Genomic DNA, 15,416 nt, shown 5'->3' with positions numbered 1-15,416 from the left:
AATGATGCCCTTATGGAGTGGCTTATCAAGATGGAGACAGCTATAGTAATCTCTCTCTGCTCCAAAGACTGAATATATTCTGATATTTAGATTTATACCATACCAATTCATTTTATAAGATAATCAGCCCAATAGAATTAGAAGGCTTTGACAACCTCAGCAACCAAAAAGGGGCAATTTGTAGTTTATTTGTAAGTATCTAATTAAACACAAATAATGAAATGATATACACAGGAAAGAACCAATATAAAGTATTAAAAAGCTGAAACAGAAAGATCTATTAAGTAGCTATTAGAGTAAAACTAAATGCAACTAAGTCAAAATCATCTGAATCTGGTTCTCTTTTATTATGGCCACTATTTAGAAAGCTTTAAAGGAGATTAAAATAAGTTCATAGAAAATTAAATGATAAGAAATCACTTTATGTGATGCTGTCAAGCTACTTCCAAAGGCAGAAGCAGCATGCTTCTCCCTTCAGGATTTGGGCTGTTGGGATAAACAGGATGATGAACTTGATAGCCTTTTTTACATTATTATTATTGCAAAGCACAACCAGTTGATCCCTCAGAATTTCGTACCTGACTTTTTCCCAATTCCCTGGTTTACAATATTAATTATTAAACACAAGTTGAGGTGTATGGAGAAAAACTACAAATGTTTTGTCTAAGATTTACCTCCGTTGGGACTAAAATGGCATGGTCAACTAGGTTTGGGGACTGCAAAATGGCAGTTGAACAATACCGTATAAAATATATAGTTGAACAAATATATATATTTGTTATATATATATTGAACAAATATATATATTTGTTCAAAGGAAATTTGTACAGAATAGTGTAAGGCCATTTTGCAGTTTTATATAACTACAGACACACACACACACACACACACCAAATTTATATTTGCTGATAAGAAATAAAGGGAGACTAGTATAGATCTATTTCAAGCTATTTAGCTCTCATCAGCTAGCCATACCCTTATTCAGATTCGAACTTGGGCTGCCTCCATATTAGGCAGTTGTATTAACCTCTGACCACAAGTTCTCCTCCCTTTATCAGCTTGAGCCAGGGGAGAAATTTGGTATAAAATGGGTTGTTGTGAATGCGACTGCTTGAGGGCTCCTGGATTGGAGCTGAAAGGCGAAAGGGAAGCAGTATGCTCCCTCCCATTTTGGGGTAGACCAGATGCTTTATATAACTACAAGTATATATATATGATTAGTCTCCAGGATTGTTTGAGATACTTTCTGAATTTACTCAGTTTTATGCAACTTGTTTGGGGCAAAAGAATTTTCCCGCAGATGCACATTTCACAATGAAACGTCAGTATAGCTGTAGTGCTGACTGCCATAAGTAATTGTAAACCAATACAGAAAAACCAGACGCAATGGTTTCAAAGAATGATGGGATACATCTGTGGGACTTGTGCAGTGAAGGTTTTTTTCAGTATTATTTGTATAACTTCATGGGACACGTGGAGGCAATCTTAAATCACAAGGAGCAGGAAAATATTGGGCTGAGCCTAGTTCACAAATTTTAAACCATACATTAAGATAAATAACCAGTTGCTGAAAAGCTTTTACCAACACAGTTGTTAGTCAAAGACCAATATAGCATTGCTTAATACCAAAACTGTTTCTACCAATGTTAAAACAAAATACAAGATATTCTTTACTTATATTTCTATTGTGATAAAAGATACGTTTTTTTTTAAAAAAAAACCTTCTTTGTTTCTTAAGTATTATTGCACCAATGACTCATCCCATGGGAAATCACAACTTCTAGCTGTCTTCAAAAGAGTTCTCATTCTTTGACTCCCTCCTTCTGTTGTTCAAGTTCACTCAACAGATTTTTGCCTGGTACTCCTGCTTTTGTGGCAAACAAAATAGCAGCCTGCTTAAACCCTAGAGACTTCAGACTTCTGGCATAATCGGCAAATATTGCATGGATTAATTTCTGTGAAAGGCAGGTTAAGGAATATAGAAATGAACAATCAGATATCAGACTTCTGGATGAAAATGCTTAAAGCTGGCTCTGTGTTTAATCCTGCTGTTAGATCTGAAAATATTTGACAGTGAAATGTTTCCACAATTTAACACACTGCCTGTTATCACTTAGATACTTTAGATATGTTATCCTTTTTATTTTTGCCTTAGACTGAAAAAAAACTTTTACATGCACAGCACCTAATAAATAAAGCCACTATTAGTAGATTTCTATGCTTGAATTTATGCATAATTAAAAAAGGATATTTGCATCTTCATTAACTTCAATAGCACCATACTTAAGGCAGGCCTCAAGAAACAATGCAGCTCGGTCAAAATGCCTCATGCTGTTGAAAACAAGAATAAATGATTATGTTAAATAGTTTTTTTCGTCACTGTGCAGAAATATTTCTTCAGATATATGCAACCAGGGTGGATAAAAATTGATAATTTTTTTAAAAAAAATATCAGAGTTTTTAAATTTAAATCGGATTTTTTTATTTTTATAAAATTTATTTTAATAAAATGCTTTTGGAGTAAAAATCTATCTAAATATAGTTTTCTATTTAAAATATATTAATTCATCATGAATTAATTTTATTCATCATGAAATGGAGCTTAGTTATATAGCATAAGGCTGTATATTCTGCAATATTAGGACTATTGGTGAGTCAACAGCAGGTCAAAGGAGGAGCTGCTGCGGGACAGAAATGACAGTTGCTCTTTAAAAATTATTTTAAAAAGCCTTTCTACTAGAGATTTACTAGTGAATCGTGATTTAAATCAAATTATCCTGCATGCAACAGACACAATGGTGCCTTTGATGCAAAACTACAAGTTCAGTCACAAAAATGTAATAAGAAATAATAAAATATATGTGTTTCTATTCATAAAAGCAAATAAATATATTACTATTCAAATATGTGCTCACTATGGAAAAATGTATGGTGATGGATATAAGACTTGGATCACTTCCATTTTATGTCATTTGATTTCATTTTCAGTATTTTTCAACTTGTATATATTTATGTAAATTATTTACAAAAAAGTAACCAACACCTGGAAAGTATACTACAACCGTCTATAAAAACATAATTCCTACTAAGGAATTTTTATTTTTATTTACATTTTCTTTATATATTTCTGCACTAGAGTTTCAGTCAGAATAAAACTTGAATAGGCAATACTGCAAAGACCTCACAACTCCCATTTACTTAATGTCAGAAGGTACTATTTTTGTTGATATTGTTCCTTAAGCAACCCAATACCTAATATCATATTCATACACTGAATTCATTCAGACTAATTCCCAGATAGTTGGTCAGCCTAAATCAGATTCTTTATAGAATATACTTTTTCTCTGAAAACATATATATTTGAACTGACAGGCATATTTATTCAGACAGACATTTAAATGACTTCTGTTTTGACTTTCAAGAGGTTGTATCTAGTTGATATTGTATTATTTTAATGTTGTTGTTTTTTTAAAAGTGCAAAGTATACAAAGAAGCGGTTCATGTTGTTAAATAAACAGAATATATGAACTGACCTATGTAACATCTCAGCCACTCTCATGAAACAACCCAGGGAAAGTAGAACAAGGATTGCCTTGGATTTTTGATTGATTTGTGGAGAACAAAGGTGATCCACCCAACGCTTCAAAACATCTGCACATTCTTCTGCATTCAGGCGAACCTTGGAAAGATTCAAAGTATTTGAATACATTCTGGAAGCCAAGTCATATGTGCCAGTAAGATAAGTAAATGGAATAACGCTTAATTTATATCGCTTGCTTTAAATTATTTTCTATTTATTTTCTATTTAGAAATTATTTAGAGAATAATGAGAAACAGTCGGCAATTTTTGAAAAATGACATCAATAAATATCCACCAGTACTCTTGTTTATTCATGGTTTATGGCTATTTGCAAACACTTCCTGGAGCCTGGATAGCTCTGCAGACTAAGCACTGTAATTTAACACCAGCTGTCTGCAATTAAAGTAAGTTCGAATCTTGCCAGGCTCAAGGTTGACTCAGCCTTCCATCCTTTCTAAGGTAGGTAAATTGAGGACCCAGTTTGTGGGGGCAATAAGCTGACTTTGTATAAAATATACAAAAGTATGAAGGCTATTGCTTAATGCACTGTAAGCCGCCCTGAGTCTCTGGAGAAGGACGGCATATAAATCAAATTAAAAAAAAAAAAAAAGCTTCCTATGGATACACCAGCTACTATTTCTCTCAACTTTTTAATTAGTTATACATGCCATTATTTCTGATAAAGAAGCGAAGCATCCTACCTTTGCAAGCCACGCAGCTCGATTCCATTCCCCATAGGTTTGTAGGTAACGACAGGCATCAGCAGCTTTATCTATTAAACACAATAACTGGACACCCTCTGGGGAGGATGGAAAGGGATGTGTGTGTACCAAATCTTAATGAGTCACAGTTCAAATTTTTAAAAAAAGTTATTACATCTTTTCCAATTCAAAATGATAGACAACTGCTTTTTGTGGAGGGGAAAGTACAAACACCTTTCTAACTTATAACCTTCTGATTCAATTTTAGGGCATTCATAACCATTTAATACTGTTTTGGTCTTCAACACGACAAAAAAACCCCAAAGAGATACAGATAGTCCTTGACTTACAACCACAATTGAGCCCAAAATTTCTATTGCTGCGTGAAACATTTGTTAAGTGAATTTTGTCTCACTTTACAATCTTTCCTGTCATAGCTGTTAAGTGAATCACTGTAGTTGTTGAGTTATTAACAAAGTTGTTAAATGAATCAGGCTTCCCCATTGACTTTGCTTCTCAGAAAGTCACAAAAGGACACTGCAACTGTCACAAACAGTCACATAACTCCAGGACACTGCAACTGTCATAAACACATGCCAGTTGCCAAGCATCTGAATTCTGATCACGTGACCAAGGGGATGCTGCAACAGTCATAAGTGTGAAAAACGGTCATAAGTAACTTTTTTTTAGTGCCATTGTAACTTCGAATGGTCACCGAGTAAACTGTTGCAAGTCGAGGACTACCTGTATATAAAAATTTCAAAGCAGAATTCATTTAGTCACAGTATTTGACTGTTGACAGTATTTGCCTCTATTTCACCTCCATTCTTTTTAATGCATTAATAAATCAAAGACCTGTAGAAATAAGATCATGTTTGTCAATCTTTATCAGAGGAAAGAGAAAACAGGCCTCCCCTGCACATTATTAGATGAAATTAAACTAAATCTAAAGGGGGGAACTGATAATGTTGTAAAATTCTTCCTATATACAGAAAACCATTATATTTCATTACATTATATATATTTGTCTCTTGAACTTTAAAAAGACAATGTGAGGTCTAACATTCCCCTCTTAGCTAAATAGTAACATGCATTTTAATAGCTGTATGCTCAAACTTTTGAGGCATTCTTATCAGAATGGAAATTATACCTGCCAGCTTTCCATTTGCAATCATGTTTGTTGCTACCAATTTAATGGTACTTTGGGAAGGGCCTGAGGAAGTAACTGTGGTGACAAGACATGCCTTGAGTGAATCACAATAATAATAAGGGTTCTCAGCACTGGTTTCCAAAAGCAACTGCACAGCTCTGTCAGTCTGGAAAGAGGAAAAAGATAACTATCAGTGTAACAATTTACATCAGCAATATTGCTTAATATTCTTCTATATTTCTAATAAATACATGTATCAAAGAAGATTAAATCAATACAAAAAGCCAAATTTGGCAGCACAAACCTGGCCCAAAAGCAAGAGTTGATCTGTGCATTTCCTTGTGTGATCGTAATTTGATCTTTTAACTTCTTGAATATTGACTCTTTCAAGCTGGAATTTCTGCAGAAATCATAGAAAAAAAATACATTTTTTGATAAAGGATAAAATCAAAAGCAAATTGGCAATTGAGGCATAGAATAAAATTTTCTTCCAATTTACACTGATGTTTCAGTTCCATATTCATGTATGTAAGTAAAAATATGGTGATAAAAACATATGAAAAGCTTTTGAAAAAATGTTTAAATGCAAGATAAGGAAGTTAAAATAAACTGGGAAGCAAATGGAACCAAATTGGTATTAGAATTAAGCAAATAGTAACAGAGGCGCAAAGGGAATTAGGAATAAGAATGAATGAAATATTAAGTGAGCATTAACAAGGCCCTGGGGCTTTGTCCAGGATTATGTCTATAGGTACAAGTAGAATATGCTTATGATAAAAATGCTGCTTTTCTTAATGATCAATAGTATAATAATCCAATTATGCGACCTCATTTTACTATGAAGAAAAATGAAGATTTCTGCTTATCACTGAAGTGAAACAACTGTTTACTTCTTACATGTTAGTAAACAGAAATTGTGATGGAAAAGTTCTCTCTAAGCTTCTGAAATTCATCATAGCCGAACTAATTAGGATAATGATTGTGCATAAAGAAAAGTGTAATGAGTCTCAGGTTGTAAGATTATGTGACTGTAAGTATAACATTTCCTATACTTCTTCCTGACAGAACTTCTACAAATTCAATGGATCTTGCATTGCACAAATTGCAACAAATAGTATTAATATATATGCAGATGTGAGTTCTACTCAATTAAAAAATAATAACCATTGTGTTTGTACCTCCGAAAGCTTCAAATGAAATGAGAACATGCTTGTGAAAATTACTAAAGAATATTTTGTGGATTTGAATGGACTTACGATTTTAAAAATCAAGCAATACCTGGAAATAGGAATTTTCACAGAGAATATCATAACATATATCTAGCGGACTGATCGAGTTTTCTTGAGAAGCAAGTACATCTTCTGCCTTCATGGTTAATGATTTGTTACAGGAATAAGTATGCAAATAATGGGCAGCAACAGTCCAAAAGTGTAGTTCAGATTCATCTCCGTACAGCCTGAGAAAAATAAAAACCTACATTAATAGTTCAAATTTAAAATCAATGAGTGCATTCGCATATCTTGTGAATCCAGGCTGCACTCTCAGATGTATTTTATTTCTTTACATTTATTTACAGACTTTCTATTCTTAGGAGCCTAACATAATTAATACATTAAAATAAAATATGAAAATCAGGAAAAATACTAAAATTATCAGTGATGTAATATAAAAAGGCTTGACTGAAGAGAATCCTCTGAACTATTTTCCTGAAAGCAGGAAGATTCGGCACTAAATATAATTCTTGATGATATAACTTAAGCTGGAATAACTGAATTCCCATCATCTTTGACTATTTAACATGCAGAGAGGGAGTTATGGAAGCTGTAAGAAACAAAAGCTGGAATCTATGTCCGCTTTCCTCCTTCTAGGATGTCAAAGAGAAGAATCAGAAAATATCTGACTTTGACAGTTTGTTATGGTGCCCAAATTTAAATTACGAAACTTCTAATAATTTTAAAGCAGAAATAAAGTCAATCAAAACTTCTGACTTTTTTTGTCCTTGCTTCATTTGGACAGTAGACTTATAACCTCCAAGATTTCAGCATATTGTCTAAAATGTTCTGGGAATAGAAATCCACAGATCTGGAAAACGTTGTGCTAAAAGTATATATATACAAAAGTATGAAGGCTATTGCTTAACATATTGTAAGCCGCCCTGAGTCTCCGGAGAAGGGCGGCATATAAATCAAATTTTTTAAAAAAGTATTATTCTTAAAGTTGTGCATTATTATGAAATAGTATCACAGACACAGTACTTAGACCCAAATTGTTGGGGTCAATATACTGACTCTGTAAAACTGCTTAGAGAGGCTGTAAAGCACCCTGAAGCGGTATATAACTCTAAGTGCTATTGCTATTGCTCTTCTAAACTCTGTTCCCCATTTAAGGTAGGGTAGAATTCACCCAACATGAAAGATCTTAAATCCAATTTAAGAAAACGTATCAATATACTTAACTTCCCCTCCCCCCAAATAAGCCATCTCTTGGTTTATCCCAAAAGTGCTTTTTCAAAAGGCAACTGGACTTTGTTTTTTTTCCTTGAAGATGTTTCACTTCTCAACCAAGGAGCTTCTATTCTATTCTTTTCTGTCCTTAAGAAGCTTCTTGGATGAGAAGTGAAACATCTTCAAGGAAAGAAAAACAAAGTTCAGTTGGCTTTTGAAAAAGCACTTTTGCCGTTTAAGTCAACTATGATCTGGATGACTAAGAATCTCCATAGAAATCTTATGGTTTAGTGTCATGGATAGGTTTACACTAGGTACTAAGACTGGGATTCTGCAACCTGCTGTTCCAAAAACCTGTGCAATTGTTTGAGCATTCTGCAGAAATCCAGCCAAGGTACTTCACAGATATCAAAATAGCAATATCCCATAAATGTTATAATTTGCCTATCCATCTGCAACAGTAAAAAATAATGGATTGTTAACCAATGTTATACTAACTTAGAATTAATAGGGTAAATGGGAAGCATTTCTTTTACAAGAGTTATTACACTTAATTTTACAATGGTTGGGGTAAATAATTATAACTAAACAAACCAATATATTACCCTAATGAAATTGTCCTTATTTTTTTCATTTCTGTACAAAAATTAATGCAGCACTAATTGCATTTAATCCTGGATGATCTACGATGTTAAACATAAATAATGTACCAATTCTGAAACAGAAAATATTCAGGCTTAGAATTATATAAGAACTATTATTAAAATAAACCTTTGGAGGTTATTTAGGAAATATTATATTACCTTGAAACCAATAAGCATCGCTGCAAAAGAGTGAACTCTGGATCAAGCAAAAGTTTCTTGACATCACTGTAAAAAGTTAAACCATTTCAGGCATATATTATGAGTCCCTCCCCTTTTACCAAAGACAGTTTCAAAAAGAACAAAAACAAAGAGCTCTTTGTTGAGAAGCAAATTATTCACATTCATTTTAACAGAATGAAAACAATAAATAAAAAATACAACTGAACTGTACCTTACTAACTTTACATACTAGTGAAGCAGGGATGGGTTCTAAATTTTTTTACTACTGGTTCTGTGGGCGTGGCTTATTTTGTGGCTTGGAGGTCATGTGACTAGGTGGGCGTGGCTAGCTGGTCAGAGTCATTTTTGGAAGGTCCTCGCACTTACGACCAATCCTCGCACTTACGACCCGACTCATTTGTTTGCTTTTAACACTGATCATCTGTAGGACGGCCCTTTGAAGCCCCGCGGCAAGAGTTTAAACAGTTTTTTTCTCTCTAGTCATCAGCTGGGACTCAGGACGCAGCAATAGATTGGGGGTGGGACCAAATAAAAGGTAAGAATAACGTGGGTGGGTGGGTGGGTGGGAGGGCGGGGGGGGGGAGAACCGGTTCAGTGACGTCATATCATCACCGCTACCGGCTCGGCCGAACCCGACCGAACCGGGAGGAACTCACCACTGTAGTGAAGATAAAAATATGTACTATTGCACCAAGCCTTTTGCATGCTGAAAAATGTATGTGAAAAAAGGAACTTATTTCTCCATATCCTAGGCATACCTATAAACATTACATACAGACACACAATTATATACACTGTTCAACTAATGACTTATTAGTTTTATGAAATGAATACCTATCATTATGGAAGAACCTGTATCCACTGTGTAACCATATAGGACAATTTGGCCTAGTTGGTATGAACGAATAGTATATAGCCAAATGTTTACATATTGTAAAGAGTCTTGACTTTTCTACTGAAATATTTTTCTAGTCTTTTATTAGCAATAGAAAGGCAAGAACTTCATGTTCAATATCCTGAAATTCATAAATGTGAGTTAGCAACAATTTTTGCTAAAGGCACAAACCCATAGTACATAAATTTCATCATAGTCTTAACAATTGTTATCAAATTCTCATTAGATGTGATTATATAATGGCTCCAGAGATATTACAATATTTTAAAATATTGTTATAAATATGTTACATATCTGCTGAACAAAATGGGAAGTAATACAACAATCACATCAGTATGATTACATGTATTAATATCTATCCAAGAAAAACTGATGTTGGAAACTAAGAAAGCTACTTTAATCAATATGTCAAATTATTGAATCAGACTGTTGGAAAATAAAAACCTAATGCAGCTTGATAGTATGATAAAAGCAAACAAAGACACTTTTATTAATCCATTTTGAAGATATAATATAAGAAACTCAAATATGCTTACTTGGACAATGAATATAACTGCTCTTGTAACATATTTTTAATATTTTCATTTTCTGGATAATTGCTGAAAAACAAATGAATAAAGGCTCAAGAATCAATATTGATTGCTTATGTGACATCAAGTTGCTTCAACTCCTAATGACCTCAGTAGTCGAATTCTGACAATCTGAAATTAAATTTACATGCTGTTCCTAAGTTCAATTTGGTCAGACTCACAAGAAGAACCTTTACCTTTACATAAAAAGGTAAAGGTTTCCCTCTACCAGTCGTGTCCAAATTTAGGGGGAATTGCTCATCTCTGAATTACAGCCGAAGAGCCAGCATTCTCTAAAAGATGCTTCTGTGGTTATGTGGTTAATATGACTATACAACGAATGCTGTAACCTCCCCACAAAAGTGGTACTTATTTATCTACTTGCATTTACATGTGAGGCTGGCAGGAGCTGGGCCAGGAACAGAAACTCACTCCATCACGTAGTACTTAGGTCTTGAACTGCCAACCTTCTGTTGAAAAGTCCAGCATCTTAACCACTCAGACACTGAACCCAACCCTTATATACATGTTGCTATTTTCTAAAACCAAATGCTTCATACTAAAAGTAAGTCTTACATATATGATATATCCAAAGAATACTTATTATCCCAAGGCTGGTGAAGTAAGAAAGCTTTTAAAGCTAAGGATGCTCTTGGAGGAGGAAGATATGGGCACCATACGGGTTCTAGAAATAAAAATAGGACAAGAAAATAACTAAAATCAATATCAATCTGATGATAAGGCTAATATTTATTCTACCCTTAACTAATAACTACCATTACTGAACTTTTTTGAAAAATGAAATAGAAAACTTATTGCCATAGCAAGAACAAATGATTACAGCAGTGGTGACTGGGGAATTCTGGGAGTTGAAGTCTACAAGTCTTAAATCTGTCAAGGTTGGACACACCTGGATTAGAACAAATGAGTAATTTCTAACTGAATTTGTGTGTACTTAGTTATTCAGGATAAAAAAGATAAAAATTCAAACTAAAAGCAAATAATATTCATTGTACATCTTAAAAAGTGAATATACTTTTATTTTTTGGAGGGAAGGGATTTTGTGTATTAACAGTATTTTTTCAGGGATAAGGGTTTGACATTATGTTTAGATTTTAGAACAGATTCTCCTTTGTAGACATTCATATAGAAATAGTTTTATAGAAATGTTATTTGTACTAGCTTCTCAGAGCCATAACAACAAAAATAAGATACATAACTAATAAAGAAATTTATTTTTAAAATCATTAAGAGGTTTAGCTATGTCAGAATCCGTTTAATGGCCTTTAGAAGAAATCTATGTAAAAGATTCTTTTTGGTGGTTAAGCTACTAAAATAATTTTTCCCATTGAAAGTTTGTATTTGTTGAAGGCAATATTTGAATTTTGCTAATAGGAAAGAAGACTAGACATGATCACAGAATTTTTATCACACCTGGCACATTATTTTTGTATGGTTTGATCACTTCATTTTCGCATATTCCTAATGAACAGGAACATGATAATAAGGTTGTAAAAAAAAATCCAATCCAACTTCCAACTCATAAGTGATCCAGACTGATTGTTATCTTTTGGTTTTTGGTCTCTCAACTATGCAGATAACTGGACTGATTATTACTGGAAATATATGGCTGAAAGGTATTTCTCTGTTTGTATCACAATGTAGATTCCCAGTTAGTTATACAAATACCAGGTTGAGGTTAAAGCATTTCAAATTTTTCCACTGAGGATTATATAAAATATTTCACTATTCAGAAGACATTTTCATGACTTAATCTCTTTCTGTTTGTTTGTTTAAATCAGTATAGCCAATTTAATAGACCTTTTCTGTTCCATTATTATTGACTGAGATTATAAGGGATGATGTGGGAAGATGTTGGGAAAAGAAACAGTTACCAAACACATAATTAGGGCTGAAAAGCTAATGCAGGTTATGTTTAGTTGCATTTGCACTGACAGATAAATACTGTTTTTAGCTTCATGCCTGCCAGGTATGCAAATTACTGCTTTCAAAAAAGAAACAAAAAATCAAGTCCCTATTATTAGGAAGAAAGCATTTGCAAACAGCATGAATCTATATTTCACAGAAGTTAAACAAAGGTGGGAGTTTGTTATTCATGCAGGACAAAAAGTAATATGCAAGCGGAAACAATTGTTTCCTACATGGGTTTTAACAAATTTGGAAAAACGATTTTATGCCTCCGTCAGCATGGAATGCCAACTCACTTTACTCTTGTGAATTTGGGGTGAAAATGAAGCGGAAAAGGATGATTTCTTGTTTGATTTCGGAGTTCCTATTGTTTTCTATACTTAAATCTTTCAATTTTTGCCCCATCAAAACACAGGAGACAAACCATTTGGTTGTATTACTTTACATCAATTATGGAAAATCAGTGAGTTTGTTTTCAGAGCTTGAAATAAAATGTTTTCTTTTTTAGTGCAACCTATTATTTCAGTTAAGCAGTCAGTGCCATTAACTTAATACAAAATTATAGACAGATGTGAAATAGGTTACATATCTACAAGCCACAGGATTTCCTGACCTGTTTTTTTTCAGCAGTAAAGATAAAAGTCAATCATACAGTCATATGGTAAAGCAGTGCTAGTGATTTTATCACATGGAAAGGGAAAATCCTTCCTATACAGATAATCTAATATTTCACAAAAATATCTGGCAATAAATTAAACATTTAATATTAGAATGTCTGAATATGAGTGAGCCTATGAACAATAGATGTAATTTATATATTCAACAGTCTGGTAATCAAATGGCAGAGTAAAAAGCAGAAAGCAGTATTTTAGATTTACAGATTGCAAGTAAAAATTTTGCAGAAATTATAGATTATATTATCTTTCTGTATTAAATAGAAAACTAGAGTTTATTTTAAAGTGGAACATTATACACACTTTTGTAATTTATATATGAGAATTAAAAAAATGAATGACTGAATTGATAAAAAATATTACAGTTAGAAGTATAAAGAATAAAAACATTTTATACACCTATTTTCCAGGAAGTAAATGTTGAATGTAATGGATGTGAAACAAAAGAAGTTATTATCTGTGTAATCCTCTAAATTTTATTTTTATATTTGTAAAGTATTTTGCGTCTTTTTGTATTGAACAACACATTAATTACTAAATTAATGATTATCATTAGAGAATGATAATTCCTTGCTTTTGTTAAATAAAAAAAATGCGATACACAAGTTTTCCCCAAAGATTCAGACAAACAATTTGATGGCAACTGTGCATTCAGGATATTTTTTTACTGTGACCAAGTATATTGTACACAACAATTTATGCCTTTGTTAACTGTCCAGCTGAAGCACAATCCCATATGGGATTGCATTGAATTACACAAGATTTTCTAGCCTTCTTTTCTTACTACAAAGCTAATGGATTCTCCAGAATAGCATACAAGGTATTGCAAAGAATGCAACCAGTGTAGAGAGAATTGTGACTTGGAAAGGGCTGAACCTGCAGCATCCATTGTCATGATCAGCCATGCTGCTAGGGATGCTGAGAATAGGAATATAGCAATATCAGGCAGACTGTGAGTTCCCCATGAGTTTAGAGAAAGAAAGAAGATCAAGAGTGTGTAAACCATGATTTTCCATTTGCAAATTGGGATCTTTATATCCAATTCAACATATGAATAGATGATTTTTTCCCCAGTAAATATTTTGTGAGCAAGAGCTGGAAACAAATAAACCCTTTGAAATTATGACTTATTTAACTTGTGAGCCTGGGGACTGGCTAAAAGACCTTCCTTTTTAAAAAAAATTATCTCCTGCACTAAAAGTAGAGTTAAAAAACAGGCTTTACAATTCATGTACTCCATGTCTACAATACTGAGTTTTCTTTGCAATTCCACATTGTTCTTATAGTGTAGTTTAAAAATCACCCCAGTTCTTACACCCACAATTTGAAATTCATGCCATATCTACAAATGAAATATCTCTGCCTCATTTCAATGCTGGCTGAAATATTCCCATTTTACTACAGCAATATTGTACAATGCAATTCCCCCCAAAAAAGGGGTGGGGTTGGTGGGGGCAGACTGGAGCTTAACCTTACCTGACAATTCTTGTTCATCCATTCTAAAGCACGCAGGTTTCATTGTCATTTCTAGCACTCTGATACAACCATCATCTGAAGCTAAGATCACTTTATCTGATGTGCACCAGTCAACATCAAGTACACGGAAACTGACATTTCTGCCACTTCTTAAACTGCTTACCATCTGGACCTAAAGGATATAGAAAATCTTAGCTTTAAAATGTTTATTGGGTACTTCATGTAAACATAAACCAAAAAGGATTTTGTGGATTGCTAATTATTCTGTATACAAATTAATTACTAGTATTCATTTCTACTTTATAATTTATGGACATTTATTTCATCTCTATAACTCAGCTTACCTTTTAAAGACATCTACTATTTCCTGAGTTTAAAAAAAATCACAAAAACCCTGTAATATTTCTTCTTTCATAGTGAAAGAACATCTTTTATTTCAGAGTGATGTTTTTTTCATGTATTCCCTTTTTTAAGATATATAACATACATACATACATACATACATACATACATATATGTTAATATATCTGCAAATGCCATATTCTAAATAAATAATATATGATTTTTGATTGAGTTCATTGGTTTATTCTGCAGGAGTCCAAAGAAGCTTACATTGATTCATTTTATTTTTCTCCCTAACAACCCTTTAATTGCGGACTGAATTTGTGTCTCCAGCACTTTATCCACTGGAAAGAATGTTATAATAACTTGAATATTAATATACTATCTCTAATTTTATTTCTACATGCAATCAAGAGGTTTGTTGAATTAAAGAAGGCCTTAATTGTCTAAGTGACATCTATGTCTTTTAGTTAATTAAAAATTATTTTTACTATATAGAACAAAAATCAGCCGAGTTGATATCTTACCTCCTTTGTATCCCAAACCTCAGCCCCATCATTGTATATTGCTATCAGCTTTTGGTTTCCTTTCCCAGGAGCAAAGCGTATCTTCCTCACCCAGCCTCGGTGGGTGGGAATGCCCCTGGCAGAAGATGAACAAGGAACAGATGGGAAAATTGCTTAAATCAGAGGTGGGCAATTCATTTTTCCAAGGGGCCATATAAGAAACTGGGACTGTTATGGAGGGATCCCCCTCCCACCACTGCTATTGCAGGCCAGACAGGGATACCCAAAAGGATGGACATGGCCCAAAAGGCTGTAAAATGCACAGG

The 15,416-nt window shown here is 33.4% G+C and overlaps 1 protein-coding gene across 1 annotated transcript in view; it reads right to left on the bottom strand.

Moving 5' to 3' along the window:
- Window positions 1–1,281: 1,281 nt before the first annotated feature.
- WDR11 (WD repeat domain 11) overlaps window positions 1,282–15,416 on the bottom strand; it is a 45,349-nt gene continuing 31,214 nt past the window's right edge. The window contains exons 18-29 of the mRNA XM_034436348.3: window positions 15,112–15,226; window positions 14,243–14,414; window positions 10,740–10,848; window positions 10,131–10,193; window positions 8,679–8,744; window positions 6,710–6,887; window positions 5,736–5,831; window positions 5,432–5,597; window positions 4,282–4,379; window positions 3,534–3,679; window positions 2,252–2,331; window positions 1,282–1,957 (exon numbers count right to left, since the gene is read on the bottom strand). Of these exons, the coding sequence (XP_034292239.1) occupies window positions 1,803–1,957; window positions 2,252–2,331; window positions 3,534–3,679; window positions 4,282–4,379; window positions 5,432–5,597; window positions 5,736–5,831; window positions 6,710–6,887; window positions 8,679–8,744; window positions 10,131–10,193; window positions 10,740–10,848; window positions 14,243–14,414; window positions 15,112–15,226 (1,444 nt within the window). The 3' untranslated portion in view covers window positions 1,282–1,802. The remainder of the gene's footprint in view (window positions 1,958–2,251; window positions 2,332–3,533; window positions 3,680–4,281; window positions 4,380–5,431; window positions 5,598–5,735; window positions 5,832–6,709; window positions 6,888–8,678; window positions 8,745–10,130; window positions 10,194–10,739; window positions 10,849–14,242; window positions 14,415–15,111; window positions 15,227–15,416) is intronic.

Source organism: Pantherophis guttatus, chromosome 6, assembly GCF_059756535.1.
Source record: "Pantherophis guttatus breed Tessera chromosome 6, ASM5975653v1, whole genome shotgun sequence".
NCBI lineage: Eukaryota > Metazoa > Chordata > Lepidosauria > Squamata > Colubridae > Pantherophis > Pantherophis guttatus.
This window is presented reverse-complemented; position numbering and strand designations above follow the sequence as displayed.